This window comes from Orbicella faveolata, unplaced genomic scaffold (genome assembly GCF_042242905.1).
Source record: "Orbicella faveolata isolate gen_17 unplaced genomic scaffold, um_ofav_v1 contig_48, whole genome shotgun sequence".
Taxonomy (NCBI): Eukaryota; Metazoa; Cnidaria; class Anthozoa; order Scleractinia; family Merulinidae; genus Orbicella; species Orbicella faveolata.
In genome coordinates, this window is record NW_028301578.1 from 12,971,942 (window position 1) to 12,995,547 (window position 23,606).

The window sequence follows — 23,606 nt, forward strand, 5'->3', positions numbered from 1 at the left end:
GGGCGATAACTCAAAATGATCATGAAATGATTCTAAACTTTGTAAAATATCGTAAAAAAAAGCTTTATAATCAAGGGACTGAAGTGAAGTTACAGTTGCTAAGAACAAATCAAATCAGCTTACCGAGACCTCCCTCCAAAGATGTCATTTGACAATTTCTTGCAGGCCTGGTTACGTAGGATTTCAACATGGCGGCTACGCAACGTCGAACGAGGAAGAGGAAACCTCAGAATCCTGGAGTGTCATTTGCTGCGGGATTTCGTCTTCCAACACTGAAACGAAGTAGAAATGCAATAGGATTATCTAAGATTCCGAAAATTTTCGAACCAGGGCCAGAAAATGCGCATTTCCAACGTATTCCGCACCCCAATAGCGTGGACGACTGGCTAGCTCAATACACCGAAGAGGGGCAAACGTGTAAAAACTTTTTTAGAACTTGTCCCTGGATTTCAGGACGGAAAGTAAAATACACCAAGCAAACTTTTAATCCAGAGGGGAAGAACATGAAGGAGAGATACCCAGATGGGAAAATTTACATTTTGCCCATAGGAGATTTCGATCAAAGTGTCTCGGACGGCAATCCCTGTATTGATGATTTAACGGACTACACAGAGCGGTTTTATTCGTTGCCTGTCGTTGTTCTGCCAACAGTGAAGCTTAAACTTCCCACAAAGAAAGGTAGTGAAAACGTTGACAGGAGAATGCAAGCCTACTATCTCAGGCAGATTATAATCCATCTTTCCTTTAGACACGCGGTTTTTTTTTTTAATAAGAAACATCTCTTGCAGGTGGTGTGGCATATTGGAATTATGAACTGAATGATCAAATGAAAGCTTCATCAATCATGGCAAAGAGAACATGTAGGCAAAGCCCTCGGGTACAGTCAAAACAGCTAGAACTCAATCATCGTTGGGCTCATGGTGTGTAATAAATCTAATGGCTCTGTCAATTCCAAGCCTGTCCATACCCCCTCCTCCCTGGCATTCGACGGGCATTTGATAGTGGGGACCTACAACCTGTCAAATGCCTGGAGGGATGGAGGGCATGGGCAGGCTTGGAATTGACAGGGCCATAACTGATGTCCTACCATCTTGGCTGAGCATTCTTGGTCGAATATGTCATCAGGATTTTGGTAGCCTCCTATGCAGACCCTACTTGAGTTTTTCACATGATCCCTCCCTCCGCAAAATGTATGTTCAAGGGGAAGGAAGTTAATGTGAATGAGAGCAAAGAGTGAACATAATCTGTTTAGGAGGCTAAGAGTATTCAGCTGAACGTTAAATGTGTTGAGGATTATCAAAGGTGGCATATAAATCTTGCACTTTGCATTCCATTCTCAGTGCCATGAAATGTTTGCAATGATCTCTTTGCATTGACTTTCCAATGGCCAAAGAGCCAGTTGAAAGAATTTGAGTCATGTAGACCTTGCTACTGCTGCTGCTGCCCTGTGTGCCAGTAGGCATGACAGACAGTGAGTGTATGAGTGTGCGAGACTTTTATGCATTGTTGTCTCAAAATTAACAAATGGTAAATGCCATAGCGTGCACTATTGAGTTATGGATGCACGTGGGAGGTTGCTAAGCACGAAAGAAGCGTAAGAGTCGCACGAGGCAATAGCCGAGTGCAACTCTAGCTTCTTGAGTGCTTAGCAAACCTCCCAAGTGCATCCATAACTCAATAGTGCATGCTATGGCGTTTACCATTTGTTTTATAACATAACATTGAGACATTGGAACAACAGAAGTCCTTTTATTGAGCTACATCACAAAAAAAATGTTCGTGTAGTCTTACATGACAAGAGAAAACAAGCGCACGAAAGTTCATTCATGACAACCGACTGCACACCAGTAACTCGATAAAGTTTCATCTTCAGACAACTGTGAAGACAGTTTCGCATTTCTGGCAGAAGGACGTCGGCCATTACTTTGGAAACAATGTCTGTCAAAAGATTTGCTTTGTAAATATTAGCACACACGTCAGCAGCGTACACCCATGGGCAAATAGTAGACGCTAAATTAACCAATCAGAGTGCGTGCTTTGCTTTAGTTATGTTATAATATTGGATTAAGTTCACATTAGCAGATCCAAATGTGTTTGCAAAAGATTAAGAGATGATGAAGAAGTCACTTTTCTTTTTTAAAAGGGAGGAGGAGAATGAAACAGTTTTTGATCCTGTCAAACCTTGCATCAGTTCAAGAAAGGAGAAGCAGACAAGCTGTGCTCTTGGCCCCACTCTTAGAATTGCCAATTTTGAGATCCACAAGCTTGTGTGTAATGGATAACAGTTTGCATGTCATAATTATTTTCCATATTTGAATGAATGAGCCTCGTAAGTTTAGCATTGTTCACATGACAACCAGTCAGGAATGTATCTTTATTGTTCCATCAGGACACATTCAGCTCAAAGTAGACAGCATCCATAACCTACTTAGGCAGCAGATTGCCGATGATGCACTCTGTTTGATCGGTCTGACCATGGTAGATCTGTACGAGGAGGATCCTGACTTGTTTGTGGCAGGACTGGCAGCTGGAAACCAAAGAGTTGCTGTAAGCAATACTGATCAGCATCTTATTTTTCCTCTTGGTTTTAGTAGGTAACCAGCCATGCAAATGTTTAGAATTAAGGAAAAGATCAACAAAGGAAAATTGCTGTGATATTTCAACAAATATATTAATATTCCCAACTACATGTAGCACTATTTATAACAATTGAAAGCACATCATTAAAGATAATTTGTATGGCTGAAAAGGTTAAAGGTCAGATTGACTGTTTGAAGTCACAATCTGAAGTCATTTGTGCTGAGCAAAAACTATCCAGTCAAGAGATTTATTTGATGGAAATGATCTTTTCCCTCATTTTAAGGTTTTTAGCTTTGCCCGTTATGATCCATCCTTGTCTTTCTCCACTGAACACTGGTATGACATCTGGCCTGCAAAACAACTGGAACCACTCAAGAAGAAGCAGATAGTTTTACAGGTAAATGATTCATGCTACTGCCACATGTAGGTAATAACATACACCGATGCAAGCAACTGATGGTTTGCAACCAATCCCGAGAGATTCGAATTACAAAGGCCTAGCAGCCATGTTGGATAACACAAGTAAAAGAAGCCAGTGAGAAATCTTTGGTTAACTGTTATCAAATATGGCAGTGATGACATCAAATGAAGACCAAGAATACACAAAGAAATGAGTTGATCTCACGTAAGTCTAGGATCAGTCTCTTTTGGCTGTTATTTGGATTGTTGTGTGTTTCTCTGCTCTGAGTCTCAAGAAGAATTGTGTTACATGATGGCTACTAAGGAGGCTGGTCTGGTTATGGCTTCTCTGTTACATGGCCAAATTGTGGGAGATGTGGTGGCCTCATGGCTAGTGTGCTCATCTCTGGATCGAGCGGTCCGGGTTCGAGCCCTGGCCGGGGACATCGTGTTGTGTTCTTGGGCAAGACACTACTCTCAAAGTTCCTCTCTCCACCTAGGTGTATAAATGGGTAACGGCAAATTTAATGCTGGGGGTAACCCTGTCATGGACTAACATCCCATCCAGGGGGTAGTGGAAATACTCCTAGTCACTTCCTGCTACAGAAACCAGGATAAGCTCCAGCCTGATGGGTCACTTGGCTCGTGTGCAGACTTCATCTTTACCTTTACCTTACATGGCCAAGAGAGAATTGAGATTACTCAGAGAAAATTTTGATCTAAAATGTAGCTCTAGGAACAAAATATTGGTGTGCTTAGTTTAGCTCTAATCTATGGAAGTACCACACCACATAATGTGTTTTTCTTCTTCAGAGAAGTTGTAAGCTATTGGTGCACGAGATTGCTCATCTATTAGGTGTTGATCATTGCATCTGGTTTTCCTGCTGTATGAATGGCTCAGGACACCTCAGTGAGGATTTCGGTGAGTAAAACTGTATAAAACTAGTCGTGCGAGCATGTCAATGCCCTCCCCCCCGGGGGGGAACTCCCATATAAAAATGAAGGGGGTGCCCGTCGTACCTTTTAGGGGTTAAAAAAGTAGATTTGGTGCGTCTTAGGGTGTTTAGCCTCAAAAGGTCCACAGCAGGAGCTTCTGCAGTACCAAAAAATATGACAGGAGTTGATGTGTCATGTTAGAATTGGGACCACTTTGGGGAGAAAAAATTTCACGCCACGCCTACAATACAGGCTCATGGTACCTCGTGGAGGTTGTTTTCAAAATTTCCAACGAGCACCCTCTTTATGTAGGAATCCCCCGGGTGTTGACGCCCTTGACCCTCATTTGCCAGGTCCGGTGTCTGTGTTATACACGTTGTTCCGGTAGTTTGAGGTGACGCCTTGCACTGGATCGCGTGGTGATCGTGATTTTGTTGACACCCCAACTGGATAGTGTTTCATTCACTGAATAGAAATATCCAACCTTTGAACTCGTTCTGGGCCAAGGCCATCGAATTAGAACTCACGATATATGAGCTATTGTAACAACGCACGTATGTTTCCAAGGAAACTGCAAGCTACAGACTGAAAAGCAATGTGTTCCCAATGAATTTTCGGGTCATAAGAACCCGAGAACAGGGGACCGTAAGCTTACCTCAAATGGGGTGGCTTTTGCTTGCAGGAAAAGATAACGTCAGTTCGGGGGGAGGGCGGGGAGAGAGTGGGAAAGCAAACCAAAAGGCTAAATTTCTTTGACGGAAACGATGCATAGTTTGTTAATCGTTTCCGTCTTGTTTCTTTCTGCAGCTCAGCCGATATATCTTTGTCCAGTTGACCTTCACAAACTACAGCATCTTTGTGGCTTTAACGTTGTTGAGAGATACAAAAAGGTAAATAACTTGTATTTATACTTACGTACGTTACATATCGGACACTATTAAGTGTTTACCAACTCCGCACTTTACTGGCAGTGCAAGCTGATGTAGCAACCAGAAGTCGCACTAGCTTTTCATTGGGCAAAGAGAGAAAGAGAGAAAGGTCGCTGGTCGGTTGTGGTCGATCTACGCTACTTCGAGAAAAGAGCAATGCTCTATGATCATTACTACAGTGAAAAATTATTTGGTTTTTTTTAGATCCCTTTCGAGCCTGAAATTTTCCAGGTTTTATTTTCGCAACGCTTAACTTCCGCACATAATTGCGTTAATCTCCCCCTTGTCTCTTTAAATTTTTCTCCTGTAGTTCAAATTTATGATTTGTCATATATCCGCTTGTCTTACGGGCATGTAGTTCCCTTTACCAACTGTGCTTTATCTGCTGGTAACTGATGGGGGATTTTATGTAATTCCGTTCACCTGACTGAAGTTCATTCACGAGGTTGCTGTTTGTTTCTTTTTTCTCTTTCTCTCTCTCTCTCCCTTCAAGCTGTCGGAGTTTTCCAGGACACATGGAATGACAGAGGAGGCGCGATGGTTTGAAGCGAGAATACAGTTCATATCTGAATCTGATGACTGCAGATAATCAGATTCGAGTAAATCAATCTATCTCATAGAAGACTGCAAAACAGTCTCAATTTGTCTCGTTTTCATGCTCGTTCCCAGTATTTTTCGAACTACCGCGTTTTAACAACGAGCCTACTCTCCCAACAACGAAGTCGCGCCAAAACGCGAACTGTTGTGCAGTCCAATCTCTTATTCTCTAAAAGATGAGAAGAAAAGTTGCTTTTTCATTTCGCTAAGACATGGGAAGCAAATTTCAAAACTCATTTCCTTCATGAGCTCATGATTAGTTCGGTATCGTTGTCTTATATTTAAATCAAGAGCAAGGTATCATTTAGAAGAATTAAGAGAATTAAGCGAGAAAAGATGCATGTGAAAACCCATTTATGTTTAAGACCCGTTTAGTTGAAAAATAAAATACTGAATTTATCGTGGACACTAAGACGCCCTCCACATAGGTACTGTTTTCACACCAAAGCCGTAATGTTTTAATAAATTGCAATGCAAATAAAAGATATCCAACCATTTGACCGCTGTGGTATTATTACTACCCAATTTCATTCCCAGGAGCAGCAATCCTTTTGGTCAGCACCAAGAATTTGGAAAGATACGTTGTGTTTCTTCTCTTTCACTCGCGGGGGAGAGCGAAGTTCACACCTAAGGGCCTGGGACTGGGCGTTATAAAATTTCGGGTACAGCTTTGTTTGTGTGTGGGACCTGATCCATTTAGGTCGTACATTCCATGGCTATCTGATGTATTTTAACCAGTTATAATGGTGGTCGAGTCTTGAATCTGAAGAAAACAACGCCGCTGCAATCTGTTCAGCGCGCAAAGTGTTTCCACATACTGTTTTATGCCGATAAGTTCCACTCATTCTTTTCTTAACTACAAGTGAATTATATCCACGATAGCCAGAAACAGGATGTTTGAGTCAACAACTTTGAACAACTTCAAACCTCTTTTATTTGTGCAATCCCATAAAGAAGAATATTATTATATTTCCTCTGACAACCTCGTTCTAAGGGAATGTGTTTTATTTAGTGTTGTATTTAAACGATATATACCCTGGCGAATTTATTGCAATTAACATCTTGCCCTCAAATTATCCAATCTTAGATACCCTTCATAAGCGGCTAAGAGCGACTGAACACTTTTTTTTAGCAAGCAATCGTATTCGAAAGATTGTAAAGCCCTAAATCTTTGATCTTGACTAAATAGCTGATTCTACACGTTCGGTAACACGGACAACGGCGCTCGGGCAATAACACCGCATCCCAATCGAGCGCCCGCGTTGCCAGTTTTCAGGCTCCCAGCTTCCGCTTCTCCAGTACCTCGACCCAGGTCGTCCTCTTTCTGGTGAATCTGGAACAGAATGAAATTTCTGATGAATCCAAGTCGTATTGCGCGTGGTAGAGAACATATTCCTCCCTCGATCTATCTCCCGTCTATTGCCTATATTAGACATTAGACACTAGAGTCTTTCAGTAGCATCCGCACAGCTGTAACTAGCAGTTAGTCGAATGAAGGGAACTCTCGAAATTCAATTACACCGTAATCAGCTGGTAAAGAGCGACAGCTTATGAAGTATACAATACAGTTTTTCAAGAAAACTACGGTTGAAACCCGCTATTTCGCTGACTCGGGAGAAACGAAAAATAGTTCGAAATAGCAGGGGTTCCAAATAGCCGATAGTAAATGACTGAAAGGTTAATCCAAGGGAAGTGGTTTCAGTTCAAAATAACAGAGAATTCGAAATGCACTCAATATTTTATTACTTATTTTTCTGCCGATTTTAGACTAAAGCTATTTTTGTGAATGTTCTTAGATTATAGGAATGAAAAGTAGAATAAAAAGTCAAACTATCTGTTCTATCATGAGCTTTGATGGCGTCAGAAGTATTTTTTGAGGCAGAATGCAGGCAATAATGCCTGATATGAAACACATAACTTATTGCAGAAATGTTATTTATTTAGATCGAACATACAGCCAGCGCTGATTTTGTTTTTTGGTCGCTTTTGCCGTTTAGGGAAGGAATAATTTTTATACAATTTAGTTAAAAACATATAAGCTTAATTGTATTGTACTTACGCATTTTCAGCACAAAAAATTATATTCTTTCCAACATCTCAGCCTCGGGTTTATTCTTAAAATATCCTTAAAATTTCGCAAATTTTAGCCTCGATATTCTTATAAAAAAGAAGGAGTGTAACCGAGTTCGAATTAGTAGGTCCCAACTGTATCTCGGGACCGCACTAATATCGGTCCCAGGCTACCAGGTATTTCAAGTTCTCCAACTAGATGCTTAATACCATATTACCACAAATGCTCTTCCAATGACAGAATTGGGTCCGCTCAGGTAGACAAGGCCTACGGGGTCTTGAAACACAACATTGACGACTCCATTGCGGTCTGCTCTTACGTTTCCCAAATCTCCAACATGACTGCAAACAAGAAATATCAAATTATCCTTTCAGACAGGGATAGATGAAGTCTTAACGTAGATATGTTGAATCAGGTGTTACTTAACTAAGGTAAAGAAAAACATCAAAAAGTTTGTGATAAAACCAGGATCGAGGGCCATGAGTTTATCAGTTTTATTACTGTCAAGTGTTACCCTCCTTAAATAAAGTCTTACTGACTGACTGACTGACTGACTGACTGACTGACTGACTGACTGACTTTAATTACTTACGTACTTACTCACTAGGATCAAGGGTCACGCAAAGCCTGCGTACTGTAGCGTGACACAGCCACATTGGCCTGTTCCAGGCTCTCTGTCAGTGGGGACGTTGGCGACGATCGGGATCTGGGAGAGAAAACGAGGTCTCCTTTTCTCTCCCAGACCTGGCTCGTCGCTCCCGCGCTTTTTTTATTGTCCCCACTGACCGAGACTGTAGGCCTTGGCGGATTGTGCTCCTAAAAGCGGCATATTATGCTACTAGCAGTGCTCGAAATTTTGCCAAATTATGCCAAAGTTATGCCAGAATTCGCTGGCCATGAGTTTATCAGTTTTATTACTGTCAAGTGTTACCCTCCTTAAATTAAGTCTTACTGACTGACTGACTGATTGACTGACTGACTGATCATGACTGACTGACTGACTGACTGACTGACTGACTGACTTTAATTACTTACGTACTTACTTACTGGAGATAGTGTAGAAAATATTATTAGAAAATACACCATATTTACTAAATTTTATGAATTTATGCTCCAAAAAGTGCTAAAATTTGCTAATTATGCCGTGGCAGTGCTCGTTAAAAAAATTATGCTTTTTTGCTTCAATTATGCCAAAAATTATGCTAGCACAATCCGCGCCAAGGCCTAACCGAGAGCCTGGGACAGGCTGTAGCTACCTGTACATTACCGTCTTTTGAGCGGGCAAAAGGTCCACCGTGAGACCAGTTAAACGGATTGTAATGACCTCCTGTACTCTGGCACCCTTAAAGATAAATAAATTATTTAACGTCAGGTTTGAAAAGCAACCGATCTCACGTCAAGTAACTACGTCAAATCAATGTTTAAGGGAGGTAATGTCCTCCCCTTTCAGTTCAAAGCGCAACACAAACAGAAAGGCCCCTGTTCACCACTTTAGAAACGAAAAGAACTGTGGCGAGTGTCATCTCGCAGTGGCTTGTAGGATCGTTGCCTCGGAAAATGTCGCTTTTCGTCTTTTGTTGTGTGAATATATCCCAGTAACGGTCCCACAAGCCAATGCGAGACGAGACTTGCCCTAGTTTTTTTCTTTTCTAAAGTAGCGAGTATATTGTTGACAGAAATTCCTTGTTAATTCGAGAGTCTATGGAATAAACTGCGCAAACTCACCATCAGAAACGATGTCTCCAAACTCATGGATGTGGAAGCCGTGAATAGTGTCAGGAGGGAGACCCGAAATGTTCACAAAGAAACGAGTATGGCAGCGGGGCTGTAAAGAAAAGACATCACAATTATTAGGGACGGACCATTATTTTTTTGAGGTGGTGTTGGGGCAATTTTGTGGGACATGAAATTTTTTTCTCACGTTTAGATTGTGCATGATTTCTTTAATGGGCAATAGCTAGTGCAATTTTTTTAAAGTCAAACACGGACCTGGATAGTAGAAAACACTTGCTAGATTTTTTCCCATTAACAATCGGGAACCACTCAGTATTCATTGAATGGAGGCGTTGGAGGATTATAAAGTGTGAAACAATGATTGCCATTATCGTACCCCACGGTACCCACCCTCCAAATCCCATTCCGGGAAAGTTTAGAGCGGAGAATTTTCTTCATGAAAGCACTATAGCGTGTTATTTTAGCGTCATGAGTTACGAGCAGTTTTCGCGAGTTTCGCAGTAGTTTTAAAATGTTGAATGTCGCGTGAACTGGCCAATAAGAATCAAGATAGCCTGATCCAGGCGTTCAGTCAGTCGGGGAGCAGCGGGAATACTGCGACAGAAAAAATAAGTGGGGGTGTAGGTGGGGGGGGGGGGGGTGGAAAATAGCGAGGAGCGAAAAAAAAAAACGCGTTCTCAACATGTAACATCTTCTCAACGCATGGCACAACGTGCATTCAATTTGTCAGGCTAAAATTCAGTTGGTACAGTTAATTGTGCTATATTTGGGGTTCTGATCTTGTAATCTTGAGGCCCCAAAGTTTTAAGCTTTTTAAAAATAAAGCCGTACATAATTGGTTTACCTTTTTCTTAATATACATTCCTCTATATCCCGGTTGCATCAGCACAACTTTCCCGGCGACTGGTGTCTCCGTGCCATCCGGAGGCGCAGAATTAGGGGTGATAAAACTTATAGCTGTCACTGTGCGCCTGACAGCTAATTCATCTGATAATAACAACAACAATCACCTCAATTTTTATCATTTTTGATGGCTTCCTCCGCGAGCAGGCAAAACGAACCAAATCCTGCGCTGTGATTGGCTACTCGACGCGTGGCGGGATGAAGCTATCTATCGGTTGGTGATTACCCATTGTTTCTCGCAAGAAAATCATTCTTTTATGCTATTTGAATCCGTTCAAGATTGTTAAGACGGTTTTATGTGGATGCTCGGTGGCTAAATAATAAGTGACTAAATAGCTGGAACTTTGGATCGAGGTGTCCGGGTTCGAGCTCTGGCTTGGGTCATTGCGTTGTATTCTTGGGCGAGACACTTTACCCTCAGAGTGCCTCTCTCCACCCGGGTGTATAAAAGGGTATTGGCGAATTTAATTCTGGGGAGGGGGGGGGGGGGGAGGATAACTCTGTGCTGGGAGTGGGAATTAGAAATACTCCTAGTCGTTTAGTATGCTTTAGAAACCGGGGTAAGCTCTAGCTGAACGAGCCCCTTGGCGTGAGGAAAACTTTGTCTTTATTAAGATAAAGTCACTTGCTCTTGGAAGTGACGATTTTTGCGCTTTAGGCGTCCGATTTTCAAGAAGTTATGAAAAGTGGTCCGTTTTCATCAATGGACAGCACAGTTCCCGTCCGCGAAAGGAAATTCTCAGCCCTTTTAGTTTTAGTTCTACCCTGCAGGGGAAGGAATGGGAACTAACAACAATAATCAACTGACGGGATTTAGCGGGTATTTGTTACCTGTATTATTATTAATAATAGTAAAGAATCTAAGTAATATGATGTATTACTTATTCCGGCTGACCTATTCCCAGTTTCAGAGCAGAAAAAAGTACAGCGCAGGTTTCTGTGCATCCTAATTAACCGTACTTGCGGGCCCAGGTAATAATGCATGAATTTTTTGAGGCATTTCTTTGTTTAAAAAACAAGGCGCCCCCAGCCTACTGAGAGACTCTTTTGCTATTTCTTGGGTTGCTTATATGGATGCAATATGTAAAGAGTGTCTGTGGGGAAAATGTCTCTTCGCACCGAAATGTCTTGTATATACACTGTTTGGAAATAAAGGGATCGGAAAACTTTTTCAGATTTATATTGTCCTCCCAAAAAATTGATTCTCCACGAAAACAATACACCAGCTTTCCATTAGTGTCGTTTAAATGTTGCTGCTCACTGGGAAAATTGGGAAAGAATATAAAGTTCGTAACTTTTTTTGTTTTCACGATCGACGAAATGCACGCCACATTTTCAAACTTGAATTGGAGCCTGGCGCGGGGCAGAACACGCGCATGCTTAGTACTTTTAATTTTTCCGCTCTGAAATTCCCAGTAGTCATTATTAAGCCGATGAAGATGAAGGGACGACTGGGAACGAGTCAGCCTGGATCTCGTTCCCAGATCTCTTGTGTGCAAAGATCTAAGAATCCGATTAGAGTCCGTCTATTCGGGAGATAAAAGAAGAAGAAAAAGATGTGCTAACTGTAAAATACTAGTTACCTTCACAAACTTCAGTGGCAGTGGCTGTTGCTAGCATCATCAATCCAAAGACAAGGAGAAGCATTGTGGTATCAAGCTACAAATATTTTACAGTTGTTAAAATATGGATCATTTTATAAATATGTAGATATTCATGAAATGCCAGGATTCGTCGCGCGCGCAAAAATAATAAAAATGAATAAAATCATAAAAATTAATAAAAATGAACAACCTAGTGCGGAAGTTGTAACAGATAATTTTCGGTATGCGTGACTTATGATAACTGATAAAGCCATGTAAGGGGTACTGTTTGCTGCGGTTTGACCTTTTTTTTTATAGATTATTGTAATGCCTTTAGTCCCCCACCCCTTTCTCCCTCGCTGTCGGTCTTGTTCTTCCATCTGTAACCCCAAACCCGAGGCCGCAAGTCGAGGGCAGTCTTTTCAAGCTCGGACCCCTCGGGCGGCTCAGGGAACCAATCAGAATTGTTCTTTTCATCATGGACCAGCTTGCCATTTTACCACAAAATGATAAAAATATGAATAATCGATTTATTAACTTGGAGTATAGAATACTTTTCAAAGGAAAAATCTTTTTCTCTTTAACTCTATTTCACCTTGCCTTCTTTCTGTCTTCCGGAATGATTATATAAGGCTTTTTATACTTCCAGGCCCTCTGATCACTTTCCCTCGTTGTCTAGATCTTAACAGTGGCCGGATGATTTTCATGGTGAAAGTTTTGAATTTGAATGGAATTGTTCAGTGACCGTTCCCTTATTTGGTGGATCTAAAATTGAAAAGCCGAGAACTACGAGCGCTGTTCGCGTAACGGAATAATAGTGATTAGTATCACCCAACTAGTGGACTAATGCAAATCCTGCATTTTGATTGGCTACGCTACTAGGGGACTATTAGTAATAGTCCTCGAGTAGCGAAATTGGCGCCATCGAGCGTGACGTTTTCTTTCGTTTTATTCCCAAATAAATATTTCTTCAACTTGCATTTGCTAACTTTATTATTACCTTTTCTGTCCGACTAGTTGGGTGATATTAAAACAATTAGACCCTTCGCCCTCAAGGGCCACGGGTCAATAACCCATTCGGCTTCGCCTCATGGGCTATTGACCCGTAGCCCTGGGCTACGGGTCTAATTGTTAAATATCAACCTTTAAATTAATTAGGTAGAAATTACTGAATATTCAATACATTTCGGCTGGTAAGGCTGAACATTCATTACGAAAGTATTTCAATCTCTAACAGATTGTATTGAACCAGCTTGAGAGGTCTGTCTTTAGGACTGTTTTTTTTTTTTTTTCTTTTTTTCTTTAATAAGTTCTCTCCCTCTTTCTCTTCTGTTTTTTATTCCCTCTTACATGACAAAGAAAAATGCCGTTACTTGTAGGACTTCCAAAAATTTCCCACGTCTCCTAGCGCCAGGTAACATTTGAGGAATAATGTTTGTTTTTCTTTCTTATTTCCTGAGTGTTTTTTTTTTTTCGCGTATGCTAATTGACATTCAGTTCGCTGCAAAAGCAGGACTACTGTGAGGTGGATGTGAAATCTAAAGGGGACAGGGATATGCTTTCTCAGAAAATGCTTAAGAAGCTTTCAAATAACGCGAACTTAACACTTGTTTTATCCGTTTTAGTAAAATCTCTTGCCTAGCTTCACCTGGTGATTTTCGACCTGATAAAATAAAATCAATGCTTAGTTCTCGTTTATCCATCACTCGACTTGGCGTGAAGACTGACCAGAAAGTGCCCGAGGTCGCATATGTACAAGGCTGTATTTACAGAATAGATCCTAGGGAAGAGAACAAAGATCGATATTTTCCAAGCACTGCCCCGAACAAACTTTGTTAACAAGAAAATTTTCACACCAATTATTTTTCCAGCTAACAGCTAAAGAAACTTCACACGGCCCAATACTTTGTAAATATTAGACCAGCTTGCATTTGATAACGCATTGTGATGCTTGGTTTGTTTTATCTCTTGACCCTTTCACCTGACTTAGCCGTGTAACAAAAGTAACAATTACAAAATAAAAAATAAAAAATAATTTATAACTGAAGTAGGATTTTATCTTTGTCATCTTATAAAGTGGATCATTATTTGGATGACGTTATTAGGAAAACACTTCACAGCGTGTTCCGTTGTTATATTTACAAATTAAAGTTAGTTTAATTAGCAATTTGAAATCGTTACCAATACGATACTCTTAAATTAGAAAGGTGTGAGGTACAAATAACTAAGAGGTTAGCCGGAAAACAGCGGGAAAACTATGTGGGCTATCATAATATCAAACACTGAACGGTAAATTGCCTAGTTTTCCCAACATACATAAGAAATTGCGGAAAAATTTTGCTGGAACTTCTTTAAATGATCAGCTCTTTCAATTAAACACTGTAACACGAATTTGTTTATTCAATTGTTGCGAAAAGGCACTGAATTCGTTGCAGTTTTTGGGATTGGTCAATTCAGTGCTTCTAGCGGCCCCAATTTCCCGAGTTTGTCTTTCCAAGTATTTTGCCACGAGGGGCCGTGGTCTTAATCCTGTTACGTTCGCACGTACAACTTTTCCCCGTAAAAATAAGACATCTTTCACAAGAACGCGTAGCAAAGGCTTCTAACAAAATTGTCATTTACGCGGCAAAAGTTCCCCGCCTTGAATATACCCTCGTTTTCCTGTACTGTTCTCTCTTGATTTTGACGCTTATCATACACACCCAGTTGTTCGACTTGTTTGAAACCGATTGGTGAAGACCTCTCGGGGGTGGGGGAGGAAGGGGTATGCGGGGGAGGGGGTAGCATGGAACATGTTCCCTTGATCCCTTGAAAATTTCACTTTTTTTCCCCTGGCTCCCTATTTGTAAATAACATTGTTCCCTAAAATGTTCTGTCAAAGTTCCCTATAAGACAGAGAGATCCCTTGTCCCCTCAATTTAATCCCAAAAATATCCCTTGTTGATCATGTCCCCTTGTTGTCCAAAACCCCTGGGAGATTATAAACCACATTTTTCATTTCTGACCTTAAGATTTTCCAGGGCTTAAAAGCACTTTAACACATGTCCGTAAGCGATAATTACTGAACAAGAGGCTAAGAACGAAATGGAAAATATCATTTTCACTTTTTCAGCCTGAAGCATCGGGAAAGCAAGCCAAATACGGAGTATGTGATGTTGAGTATGTGTCATTGTCGATATTTTCCGTTATTTTACACATGTAGCTGTACTCATCTTGTGTATTTTTCAATTATGTTTATCCGCCTTGACAACGGCAATTGCTTTGAGAAAAATCCCAAACGAAGACAAGGACGAAATTTTTTCCATATAAAACTTGTTTTGATATAAAAAGCAAAGAAGGGCGAAATTTTCCATAGAAATTTGTTTTCAAATCAAAATATAATACAATAGAAATAAATGAATTTGCTTCTTCTTTATAAAAGAAGAGATTTATGTGTTGAAATAAGAGATTCTCTCTCATTTGATTTATCTGCACAGGAAATATACCGCTTCGTAAAAATTTAAATGTTGCGTGATTGATTCTAAAAGTCAGGATTTTTATTTGTTTTGAAATAGGTTTTGACGCGCGCTCGGTTAGGAGGACAGTATGAGGATATCTTGGAGCAACAATTCAAAAAGAGCGCGCAAAATACAAGTATTCTGCGAAGAAAATAACCGTACTTCAATTTGATAAACATTTTCAATAAGAGCTGCGCACCAACATAAACCACATCAAATTCGTTTTATAACAGGTTGTTCCTGCTAATCCCACGTTCGCTAGGAATGAAAATAAAAAAAAACTTAACCACACACAGTGAATCATCACCGTTATCATCATGAGTGTTGAATGATCCCGAGATTAGTAACTTTCTCCTACCTACCTTGGATGTTCGAGAAGTAAGGTTTTCTACAGATATCCCCTTAACTCAAATGACCCCAAGTTGTATAAAATAAATATGCGACACGTGTTACAGTAGCATTAGTTTGTAAAAATTTGAAAATTTTCTTCGTGTGAAATTAATTGATCCTGCATGGCTTTCATTGGCTGTAACGCGTGACGTGTGACATATGACGTAATGGTTTGGAATCTGCTGAAAATGCGGTCTCTCTATTACTAACAACAACAACAACAACAACACAACAACAAAACTTTATTCCTTTTTCATTAATTTACAGCCATGAATTAGAGCCGGATGATTGGCTGAAATGATGACTTCTGATCGACGTGCGATTTGTGAAAAACCAATCACTTGAGAGGCTTCATCATTTATCTTTTTTTAGGCGATCCGTGATTATTCTCCTCATTTTCAATTTCTGGCGTCGAGATTCTTCGGGATATGAAGACCCTTGTCATATTACAAATTGCAAGTTGCCATTTGATTTTTAATGGAAACTGATATAAAACAGTAAGACTGTGAATAAAAACTGTAATTACAGACCATGCAATGGACCTATATTTTCATATAATCAAAAAAACCAGCTCCATTGATCAAGTTCAAGCTCCCATATTTTCATGGGTTTGCAACGACGGATTCCTATAAACTTCGCATATTTACTAAATTCGTCATAATCGAGCCCCGAGGCTTGTTTTTGGTTTGCCAGAATGGAAAGTCGAAAAAAAGGGACTTAGGTAAAAAGGTCTATAAAAGTCACATTTCCAGAAGCAATTACTGAGCAAGCACGTTAAGGTCTTACCAGAGTAATACCGTGAATATTTTTACTGTTGATATGGTAAACCACAATTTTGATATAACAATGCATTTTAATAAAACGTTTATGGCGTAATCATTACATATTGTAATGTAATTTTGAAAATTTTAAATTATAGCACCAATCCATTGCCTCTCGAGTTTAGACTGAATAGATAGATAATATGAAATATTAATCTGTTTTATTTTGTCAAGTGGAGGTTGTGAATCAAAACAAGGCCTTGAGTTTAGGAAATAACCTGTATCCTGCAAACTCAAATTTCAAAGGAAAAGCACTGGGAACTAGGTCGTCCCTGCAACGTCACCAACAAGAAACTCATTAAATGTAATCTCGTCCCAAGAGCCTGCGCGTTTCCGGTCAGCGGTGACCGAACGCTCGACGCTTGCGGCGAAATCGGGCGAAATCAAAAAGCGGAAGGTTTGATTGTGCGCATGCTGTTCGATAACTGTTTCGAAACATGCGCAGATCAAGAGAGAAGGCTTAATGAGTAATGCTGGCTCGCCTTTCGATTTCTTGATGCCAACTGACTGAATGTCAAGCATTTTAAATTTTTCTCTGTATAGAATAGACCAAAATAATAGACCATATTTTGGTAACATTTCATTTAAATAAAAACGATTTGTAGCGTATCTCTGTGTCTGTAAGCAAAATAAGTAAAAATGAAACTTATATACACAGAACTATCGTCAAAGTAACATGCATGACCGGGCGCACAAAGCACCGATCTCATCGTACGTGTCTCTGCGATACAAAATTGATGTTGTGATTCCGACAGGATAATATTTGCTTGTAACCAGCTGCTTTGTGTGTGTGGGTCAAGACCGTTTAAGTAGCCTTTCCAAGTAGGTCGACAGAACACCTCTCTTTAGTAAGTAATCGGGCGCTAAAACTGCAAATACTTGATCTTGATTGGCTAATTCCCGGGCAATTTTACAGGCGCGTGATATATAACACCACATCCCAAGCGAGCGCCCGCGTTGCCAGTTTTCAAGGTCTCGGGTCCAGGACCTCGACCCAGGTCGTCAATTTTCTCATGAATCTGGAAATAAATGGAATGAAAATCCGTGTGACTTTGTAACTTTGACAATGCCACGTGCAGTGACCGACAGTTTATTTTATCGAAGCTATCTATATCGACTTGCAGAGCTGTTAGTGCTCCTCTTGCGAAAATCTCTCGCTCTGTTATCGACAGTTAACAATGCGCAGAGAACTAGGGACGGAGTATTTGTATAATAAGTCAAATGATTCTCGCGTTTTGATTTGTCCTTTCTTATCATCTATTCAAGGCCAAACGCAAAGATGACCTCATTAACACTCTTTTTTGTTTCTTTATTATATAAAACAGGTAGATTCCGCATGTTGCCGTGTGTCTGTTCAGGAACAGGTCACAGTACAGAAGACGTCGAAATGTGGTAAAAACATCAGTGACACACTCGGCTATCGCCTCGTGTGCCACTGTTCTTACCACATTTGGACGTCATCTGGGATCTATTACTGAACAGACGCACGGCAACATAGAATCTAGCTGTTAAAAAGAATCGCATCAATGAAGTTAAATGGATGGACGGGTATATTTCATATCTGATAACACTTTTTATCCCATCTTACCACGAACGCTCGTCCAATCACTGAAAAAGGTCCAACCAGAGAAACAAGAGGATCTACTAACGTCATGATGACAACTCCCTCAGGGTTTGATATCAGGTTTCCTAAGTCTCCAACATGACTGCAAAAAATAAATATTTTTTCCTTACTGAACGCCACAAATTTCTCAGGTTAATGTCTACTGAGTTAAATGAATTGATGCACATTAGAGGCGAGAAAAAATAGTGAGATAGCTGCCTCACCGTACTTTGTCCAGAGGTCCACCATGGGCCATATGAAGCGGATTGTAATGGTCTCCAGTACTCTGACACCCTGAAAGATAATTACGGCATTTAACGACGCGACTGAGATCTGAGACAGGAGAAACTTAAACCCGGGCCGGGTTAGAAAAAGATTAACGCATGGCATTCTTTCCCCTCCCTCCCCTCCCAACGGCATCAGGGTTGAACCATCGACAAATTAAAAAATTCGAGGGAATATAAAGGGCCTTAGTCAATCACACCTTTGTTGAATAATTCACTTCTTATTATATTTGTATGTAACTATTTTTAGGCATCTATTGTATATTGGACGATCATGTTAAGACTTTCTTTGTCAAATGCGAAGAGGTCAAGTAAATCTCTCATTATTGGTAAGCTGAATTGCAAAAATGCCAGCAAAATGCCAGTTGCTCTTTTTTGTCTTTATTTCGTAGAGTTAAGACCCCACATCCACAAATCTGAAGTAATAGGTACCCAATGGGTACTTGTGTCTGCATGCACTGTAAACTTTGTAGACACAAAAATAGGCAATAGACTGCAAGGCTGATACTACGTGAAAAACGTTTCGAGACACCAACATGACAAGAACTGATAAAGTAGGATCGCAACAGTGGACAGCTGTTTCGCCCTTCCTGGGGCTCGTCAGCACTGTGTAGCGAAGATATGTAACGCCAGCCCAAAAGCCAACGCACATAAATTGCAAAATGACCCGTGCACTATATCAAGTTCCGTAGTTAGAACTCACTTGCGCTCCGAAACACGCGTTGCCACATTACGTGTTTCGGGGCGCAAGGAGACAAAGTGTCAAGATTGGTGTCTCGAAAAGCAAAAGAATAAATGTGGGTGGACAAGGCCAGCCTAAACATTTAAACATTCAACCGCATGGCAAGTGCAATGCTTAAAAAACGCAGCGTTTCGGATCTGAAAAGACCTACGGTATCGTATGCGGTCCCTTGCAGTTTCTGGTTTCACAAAAATAGGGCTCCATGTGCAGTTCAGGTGCACACGATAGTTTCCGCAATTTGTAAACTAGTAAGAGATGAACGTTAAATTAACTTGGATCGACTTTAAGGAACTAAAATTCATGGTCAAGTATGATGCAGCTGGCGTGCAAATATACCACACCGTGGCGGAAAAAAAAGTCGTATCCGTATTACTTTTAGCCTCTTTTACAAAGCGAGTCCGGGTGCCCATCCTTTCACATGAAAACGAGATTTCATTCACATGCAAATTAAACTAACTGTCATATGAATGGTTGAGCACCAGGCCTCACTTGGATACTGAGGCTTAAGGCAACTCGGAAATGGGCTATTAGACCTATTAGGCAATAGATCAAAAATTTTAATGAAGCAATGCCAAATGGACGATAGCCGTAAAAGGTCAAGTCTGCATACGAGCCAAGTGGCCCGATAGGTCGGAGCTTATCCCGGTTTCTGTAGCATGAAGTGACTCAGAGTATTTCTACTCCTCCCTGGTTGGGATGCTAGTCCATTGCAGGGTTACTCCCAGCATTAAATTCGCTGGCATCCATTTATACACCTGGGTGGAGAGAAGCACGGTGAGAGTCAAGTGTCCATCCCAAGAACACAACGCAGTGTCCCCGCATAGAGCTCGAACCAAGACCGCTGGATCCGGAGACGAGCGCACTGACCATGAGGTCACCGCGCCTCCCACAATATAAAGAATCAGTTTAAATTTATCTGCGTTTATGTTACGAGCAAACACATTAGTCTCCGAGAACTTAAACAAGGCAGATCAAATCTCGCAGGTGGTAGCCAAAGCCAAGCAGAAACTGTCATGATTAAGGCCTGAAAAATAAACAATACAGATCGCAGATATTTTCTCTTTTAAACATTCACAAGAGATTATCAATCTCTTGACATTCATTATTAAAGGAAAGAATATCTTGAGGATAAAGAGCCACTTAGGTTTTATCTGTGCTAAGTTGATAATCGTAAGTGTTTACCGAGAGTTGAGATTGAAATGACAAACAATAAACCTAGCTGAGTAAGTTGTACTGTGTTTCTAAAACTGAAGACATACCGTATACACTATATTTTCACCGATATACCAGAAAAATATAGTCGTCATACAAAAGTGTAAAAACATGTACGACAGCAAAGAGAGGGATTCGTTTTCGAATGGAGTATTCGTTGAAAACTGATACTCCAGTTGAAAACGTCTCACTAACACAAACGTGATTGGTGCAGAGTCAGGTTTACAAAACACAGCCTGTTTTAAGTTGAAAGCTATCGTTAAAAGCAATTATACTCACTCTTAACCTAGCTTGATTTCAGTTACACAGGCAAATTTGACTTTCTGACAGTTTAAGTTACTGGTTATAAATAAAGCTAAATTTGAAGAAGTGCACATCGTTTTTGAGTAAACAGTTTTAGAACCACACGTAGTAGGAAAGCTAATATCACAACCGGTGGAAAAATGCTGTCGATTTCAATTTGTTCAGATGGTGTTCCCACACCACTAATGGACTACGCTTTGACAACAAATTATGACCAACAAATTAACAGAGTTGGCAATGTTTGACCTCACTCAATTAAGCAAATCCACAGATTACTTAAACAGTCTTAACGAAACTCTTTTACTGAAGAAAATTTATCACTGTTCAAAGAGGAGTGAGTATTGAAGGAGTAAGTATCATCTTCTCTTCGTGTTTGAGAAAGGTCTATTACTATTATTATTTGTAATCGCATTATTAGTTTTTGCTTTTTTTCGTTCTTCACCCAATTTTAGGCTAAGTTAACAAACTTGTTATTCTTTTCTGTTTCACGTTCTAGCTTATATCGCTTATTATCACCCTTAATTTAAAGCTAAGTGACTTAGCCGTGTGAACAGTAAAACCTTGCATTGAAAACTCCTTAAGAGGACTTTAGCTGCATGTTTGGTAATACTTTAAGGGATAAGCTGAGATGTGAATTTTTTATCTTTCGAAGGGAAAAAAATGTCGTCTTCACTTTTTTTATTCAGTCTTTTAAAAGCTCGGAGGTCTAATCTTTAACAAGAACATAGAATGCTATGAAAGCTAAGTGCTGTTTACGGGGCAGATTTGCGGTACTGTAAATCTTGTAATCTCAGTTAAAAATTTCGTTGATTTCGACTGCGGCTATAATCCAAAATTTCAGCCCATCTTTCAGCTATCAGAGAATTTTGTAAATCTCCACTCTCAGTTATCTGCATGTTGCAAAAACAAGTTATATTTTCAGCTTTGGTAAAATTTTGATCCATCGATTAATCTTAACACCACCTAAATTCTCGTTCTATCGTGCTACAGTAAATTACTCACGTACCGTGTATTTACAGAACTAAAGATCCCTTTTCCATAATTTCATGATCAAACACTTGTATTTCTCATCTCATTTTTATGATTATTTTATCTTTTAGATTCTCGTACCGCACGACAAATCATGGACCAAAAGCTAATTTTTGTGGCTATGATGCTCTTCATAGTCCCTTTCACTGCAGCACTGGGTAAGAAGCTTGATTTATTTAAAAAAAAAAAAAAAAAAAAAAAGAGTTTAATTTCGTCGAGATAAAGTTTTTGGAGGCGGGAATGCGCTTAAGTATGAAAAAAAAAAAAGGAAGAGCGCACGCAAATTCACACGCCACGTCATGCATGCATGAGAGCGCGCCCCAAGTAATAAATTGAACAATGATAGGGCAGATGGCCGTGGCTATAGCTTTCCCTGGATTTAGCGATCTCGGACGTTCGGTGACCCCTATTTTTCTTTTGATGTATCATTTTCTCTACCGATTTTCTATGTTTAGCGAAAAAAATGAAGAAAATCTATTCACTAGAAGTTCAAGTTCCAAATTCTTCTTTTTAGCTCTTCGTTTATCTGTACGACGGTTTCAAACGCCTCTTGAAGGGTTAAGTTTTCTGAAAACGTTGTTAACATTGAGAATTACTTACGCAAAAGACCTACTTCTACAAAATATGACTAAGATCCTTTGCCTCCGTTAACTCACCTTGGATAATTTGAACTATAAACCCCTGTGGGCCATGTTGAATTACATGCGTCAATTTTCAGTTCAAAATCACGGTAGTTTTGAACACGCTATATCTCTGAAACGAAGTTGGTGACCACCAATTCTTTTTTCAATTTGTGGCACAAGTAAGTCATTTTCCGGACTGCAGTAAAAAAAATCTATCGACTGGAAAATTTTCGTGCGAACGTCCTTAATTATCATAATTACTGATAATGTAGTTTTCAGCTACTAATTCATTCACTCATATATTCACCTATTTCTTGGCTCTTCAGATCCCTGGGTCAAAGCCAATACCCTTCCCGTGTGTTTTGGCGCAAGGAGTAACCAGTATGACAGTTTCCACGTCCCTTACGGCGGCAAGATAGCTGCAGTAAAATTGATCTATCTAAGCGGTTACGTGACCTGCTCTGGCCAAATTTCTCACTACTCTTTCTGGGGCTGTGGTGACCATCCTTCATTAAAAAAACACGTCAGTCTTGCCATCACAACATCAAGCAATGACCTCCTTATGCCGCCAAACGAGTTTTTCACGTTCTCTGGAGGTGCTGGAAGGTGGTCCGAGTTGCCTGGATATAACTCGTTTTCTCCTGAGATCATCCTGCCGCGTTTTTATCCTTTCTCGGTGAGCTCGGGCCAAGAGTTGCGGCTGTGGTTTGGTGAGGATTTGGTGGGCCACACTGAAGGCGACAATCGAGGATTGGTCTGCTGTAATGTTTATGTTCTGTATGTCTGATGACAGTCCTGGCAAGTTTCAGTTTTAAGTTTCAGGCAGATTTTCCGAAATGATTAATTTTTTGCTGTATAACAACTGTGTTTGAACTGTGATTAAATGAATATAATTGTATACCATAGAGCACATAAAAGTGGCTTTTGCTTTAATTTGAGCAGCTAGAAATAAAAAAGAAGGCATTAAATAAAAGTGTTGTTTGTTTGTGTGTTTTCGTAAACCGCGCGAATGCCATTGCAAGCCATGAAACAAGCCGCCTCTAGGCCTTCGCAGTCGTTACTTCGGTCGTCACGCACCTTGGGGAAGTGTTGCGTGACGACCCCAATAACGCGTTTGAAGGAGAATGAAATCAGAAAAGTTCAAGAATTTATTTTCTCCTGACAAAATCGATAGATAGCATCAAGAAAAGAGCTTTCCACAAGATGCTCTAATTTTGTAAAAATGATGCTCAAAATTGCTCAGAAAGTTGCTCAATAAATATAAAAGTTGTTCAAAAGTTGCTCCCAGATATTTAACTTATTACAATATTTCTCATGTTGTGTAACGTTTTTCAAAAGTTGTTCATAACTTGCTCGAAAAGTTGCTTCCC

General features: G+C 40.1%; 4 protein-coding genes across 5 annotated transcripts in view; 2 read left to right on the top strand and 2 right to left on the bottom strand.

Moving 5' to 3' along the window:
* The first annotated feature begins 171 nt into the window (after positions 1 to 171).
* On the top strand, positions 172 to 5,941 carry LOC110039668 (archaemetzincin-2-like). Of its 2 annotated transcripts, XM_089281284.1 has the most exons (7): positions 172 to 678; positions 789 to 920; positions 2,390 to 2,547; positions 2,864 to 2,977; positions 3,793 to 3,901; positions 4,723 to 4,805; positions 5,338 to 5,941. In XM_089281284.1, the coding sequence occupies exons 1-7, from the start codon at positions 189 to 191 to the stop codon at positions 5,431 to 5,433; spliced, it is 1,182 nt and encodes a 393-aa protein (XP_089137410.1). In that variant the 5' UTR covers positions 172 to 188; the 3' UTR covers positions 5,434 to 5,941. The 2 variants fall into 2 exon arrangements, with proteins under 2 accessions (XP_089137410.1, XP_089137411.1); XM_089281285.1 differs by lacking the exon at positions 5,338 to 5,941 and having other exon boundaries at positions 4,688 to 4,793.
* Positions 5,942 to 6,456: 515 nt separating this feature from the next.
* On the bottom strand, positions 6,457 to 12,227 carry LOC110039619 (uncharacterized). Its single transcript, XM_089280927.1, has 7 exons — positions 12,078 to 12,227; positions 11,733 to 11,808; positions 10,091 to 10,233; positions 9,238 to 9,337; positions 8,742 to 8,854; positions 7,730 to 7,879; positions 6,457 to 6,774 (listed from the first exon to the last, which is right to left on the bottom strand). The coding sequence occupies exons 1-7, from the start codon at positions 12,225 to 12,227 to the stop codon at positions 6,637 to 6,639; spliced, it is 870 nt and encodes a 289-aa protein (XP_089137053.1). The 3' UTR covers positions 6,457 to 6,636.
* A 3,617-nt stretch (positions 12,228 to 15,844) lies between these two features.
* LOC110039720 (uncharacterized) overlaps positions 15,845 to 23,606 on the bottom strand; it is a 30,860-nt gene continuing 23,098 nt past the window's right edge. The window contains exons 4-6 of the mRNA XM_020744864.2: positions 18,268 to 18,337; positions 18,029 to 18,146; positions 15,845 to 17,459 (exon numbers count right to left, since the gene is read on the bottom strand). Coding sequence (XP_020600523.2) covers positions 17,334 to 17,459; positions 18,029 to 18,146; positions 18,268 to 18,337 — 314 coding nt within the window. The 3' untranslated portion in view covers positions 15,845 to 17,333. The remainder of the gene's footprint in view (positions 17,460 to 18,028; positions 18,147 to 18,267; positions 18,338 to 23,606) is intronic.
* On the top strand, positions 20,870 to 23,209 carry LOC149096603 (uncharacterized). The gene is made up of 3 exons (XM_089281586.1): positions 20,870 to 20,933; positions 21,685 to 21,771; positions 22,563 to 23,209. Exons 2-3 carry the CDS (start codon positions 21,708 to 21,710, stop codon positions 23,021 to 23,023), a joined length of 525 nt encoding a protein of 174 aa, XP_089137712.1. The 5' UTR covers positions 20,870 to 20,933; positions 21,685 to 21,707; the 3' UTR covers positions 23,024 to 23,209.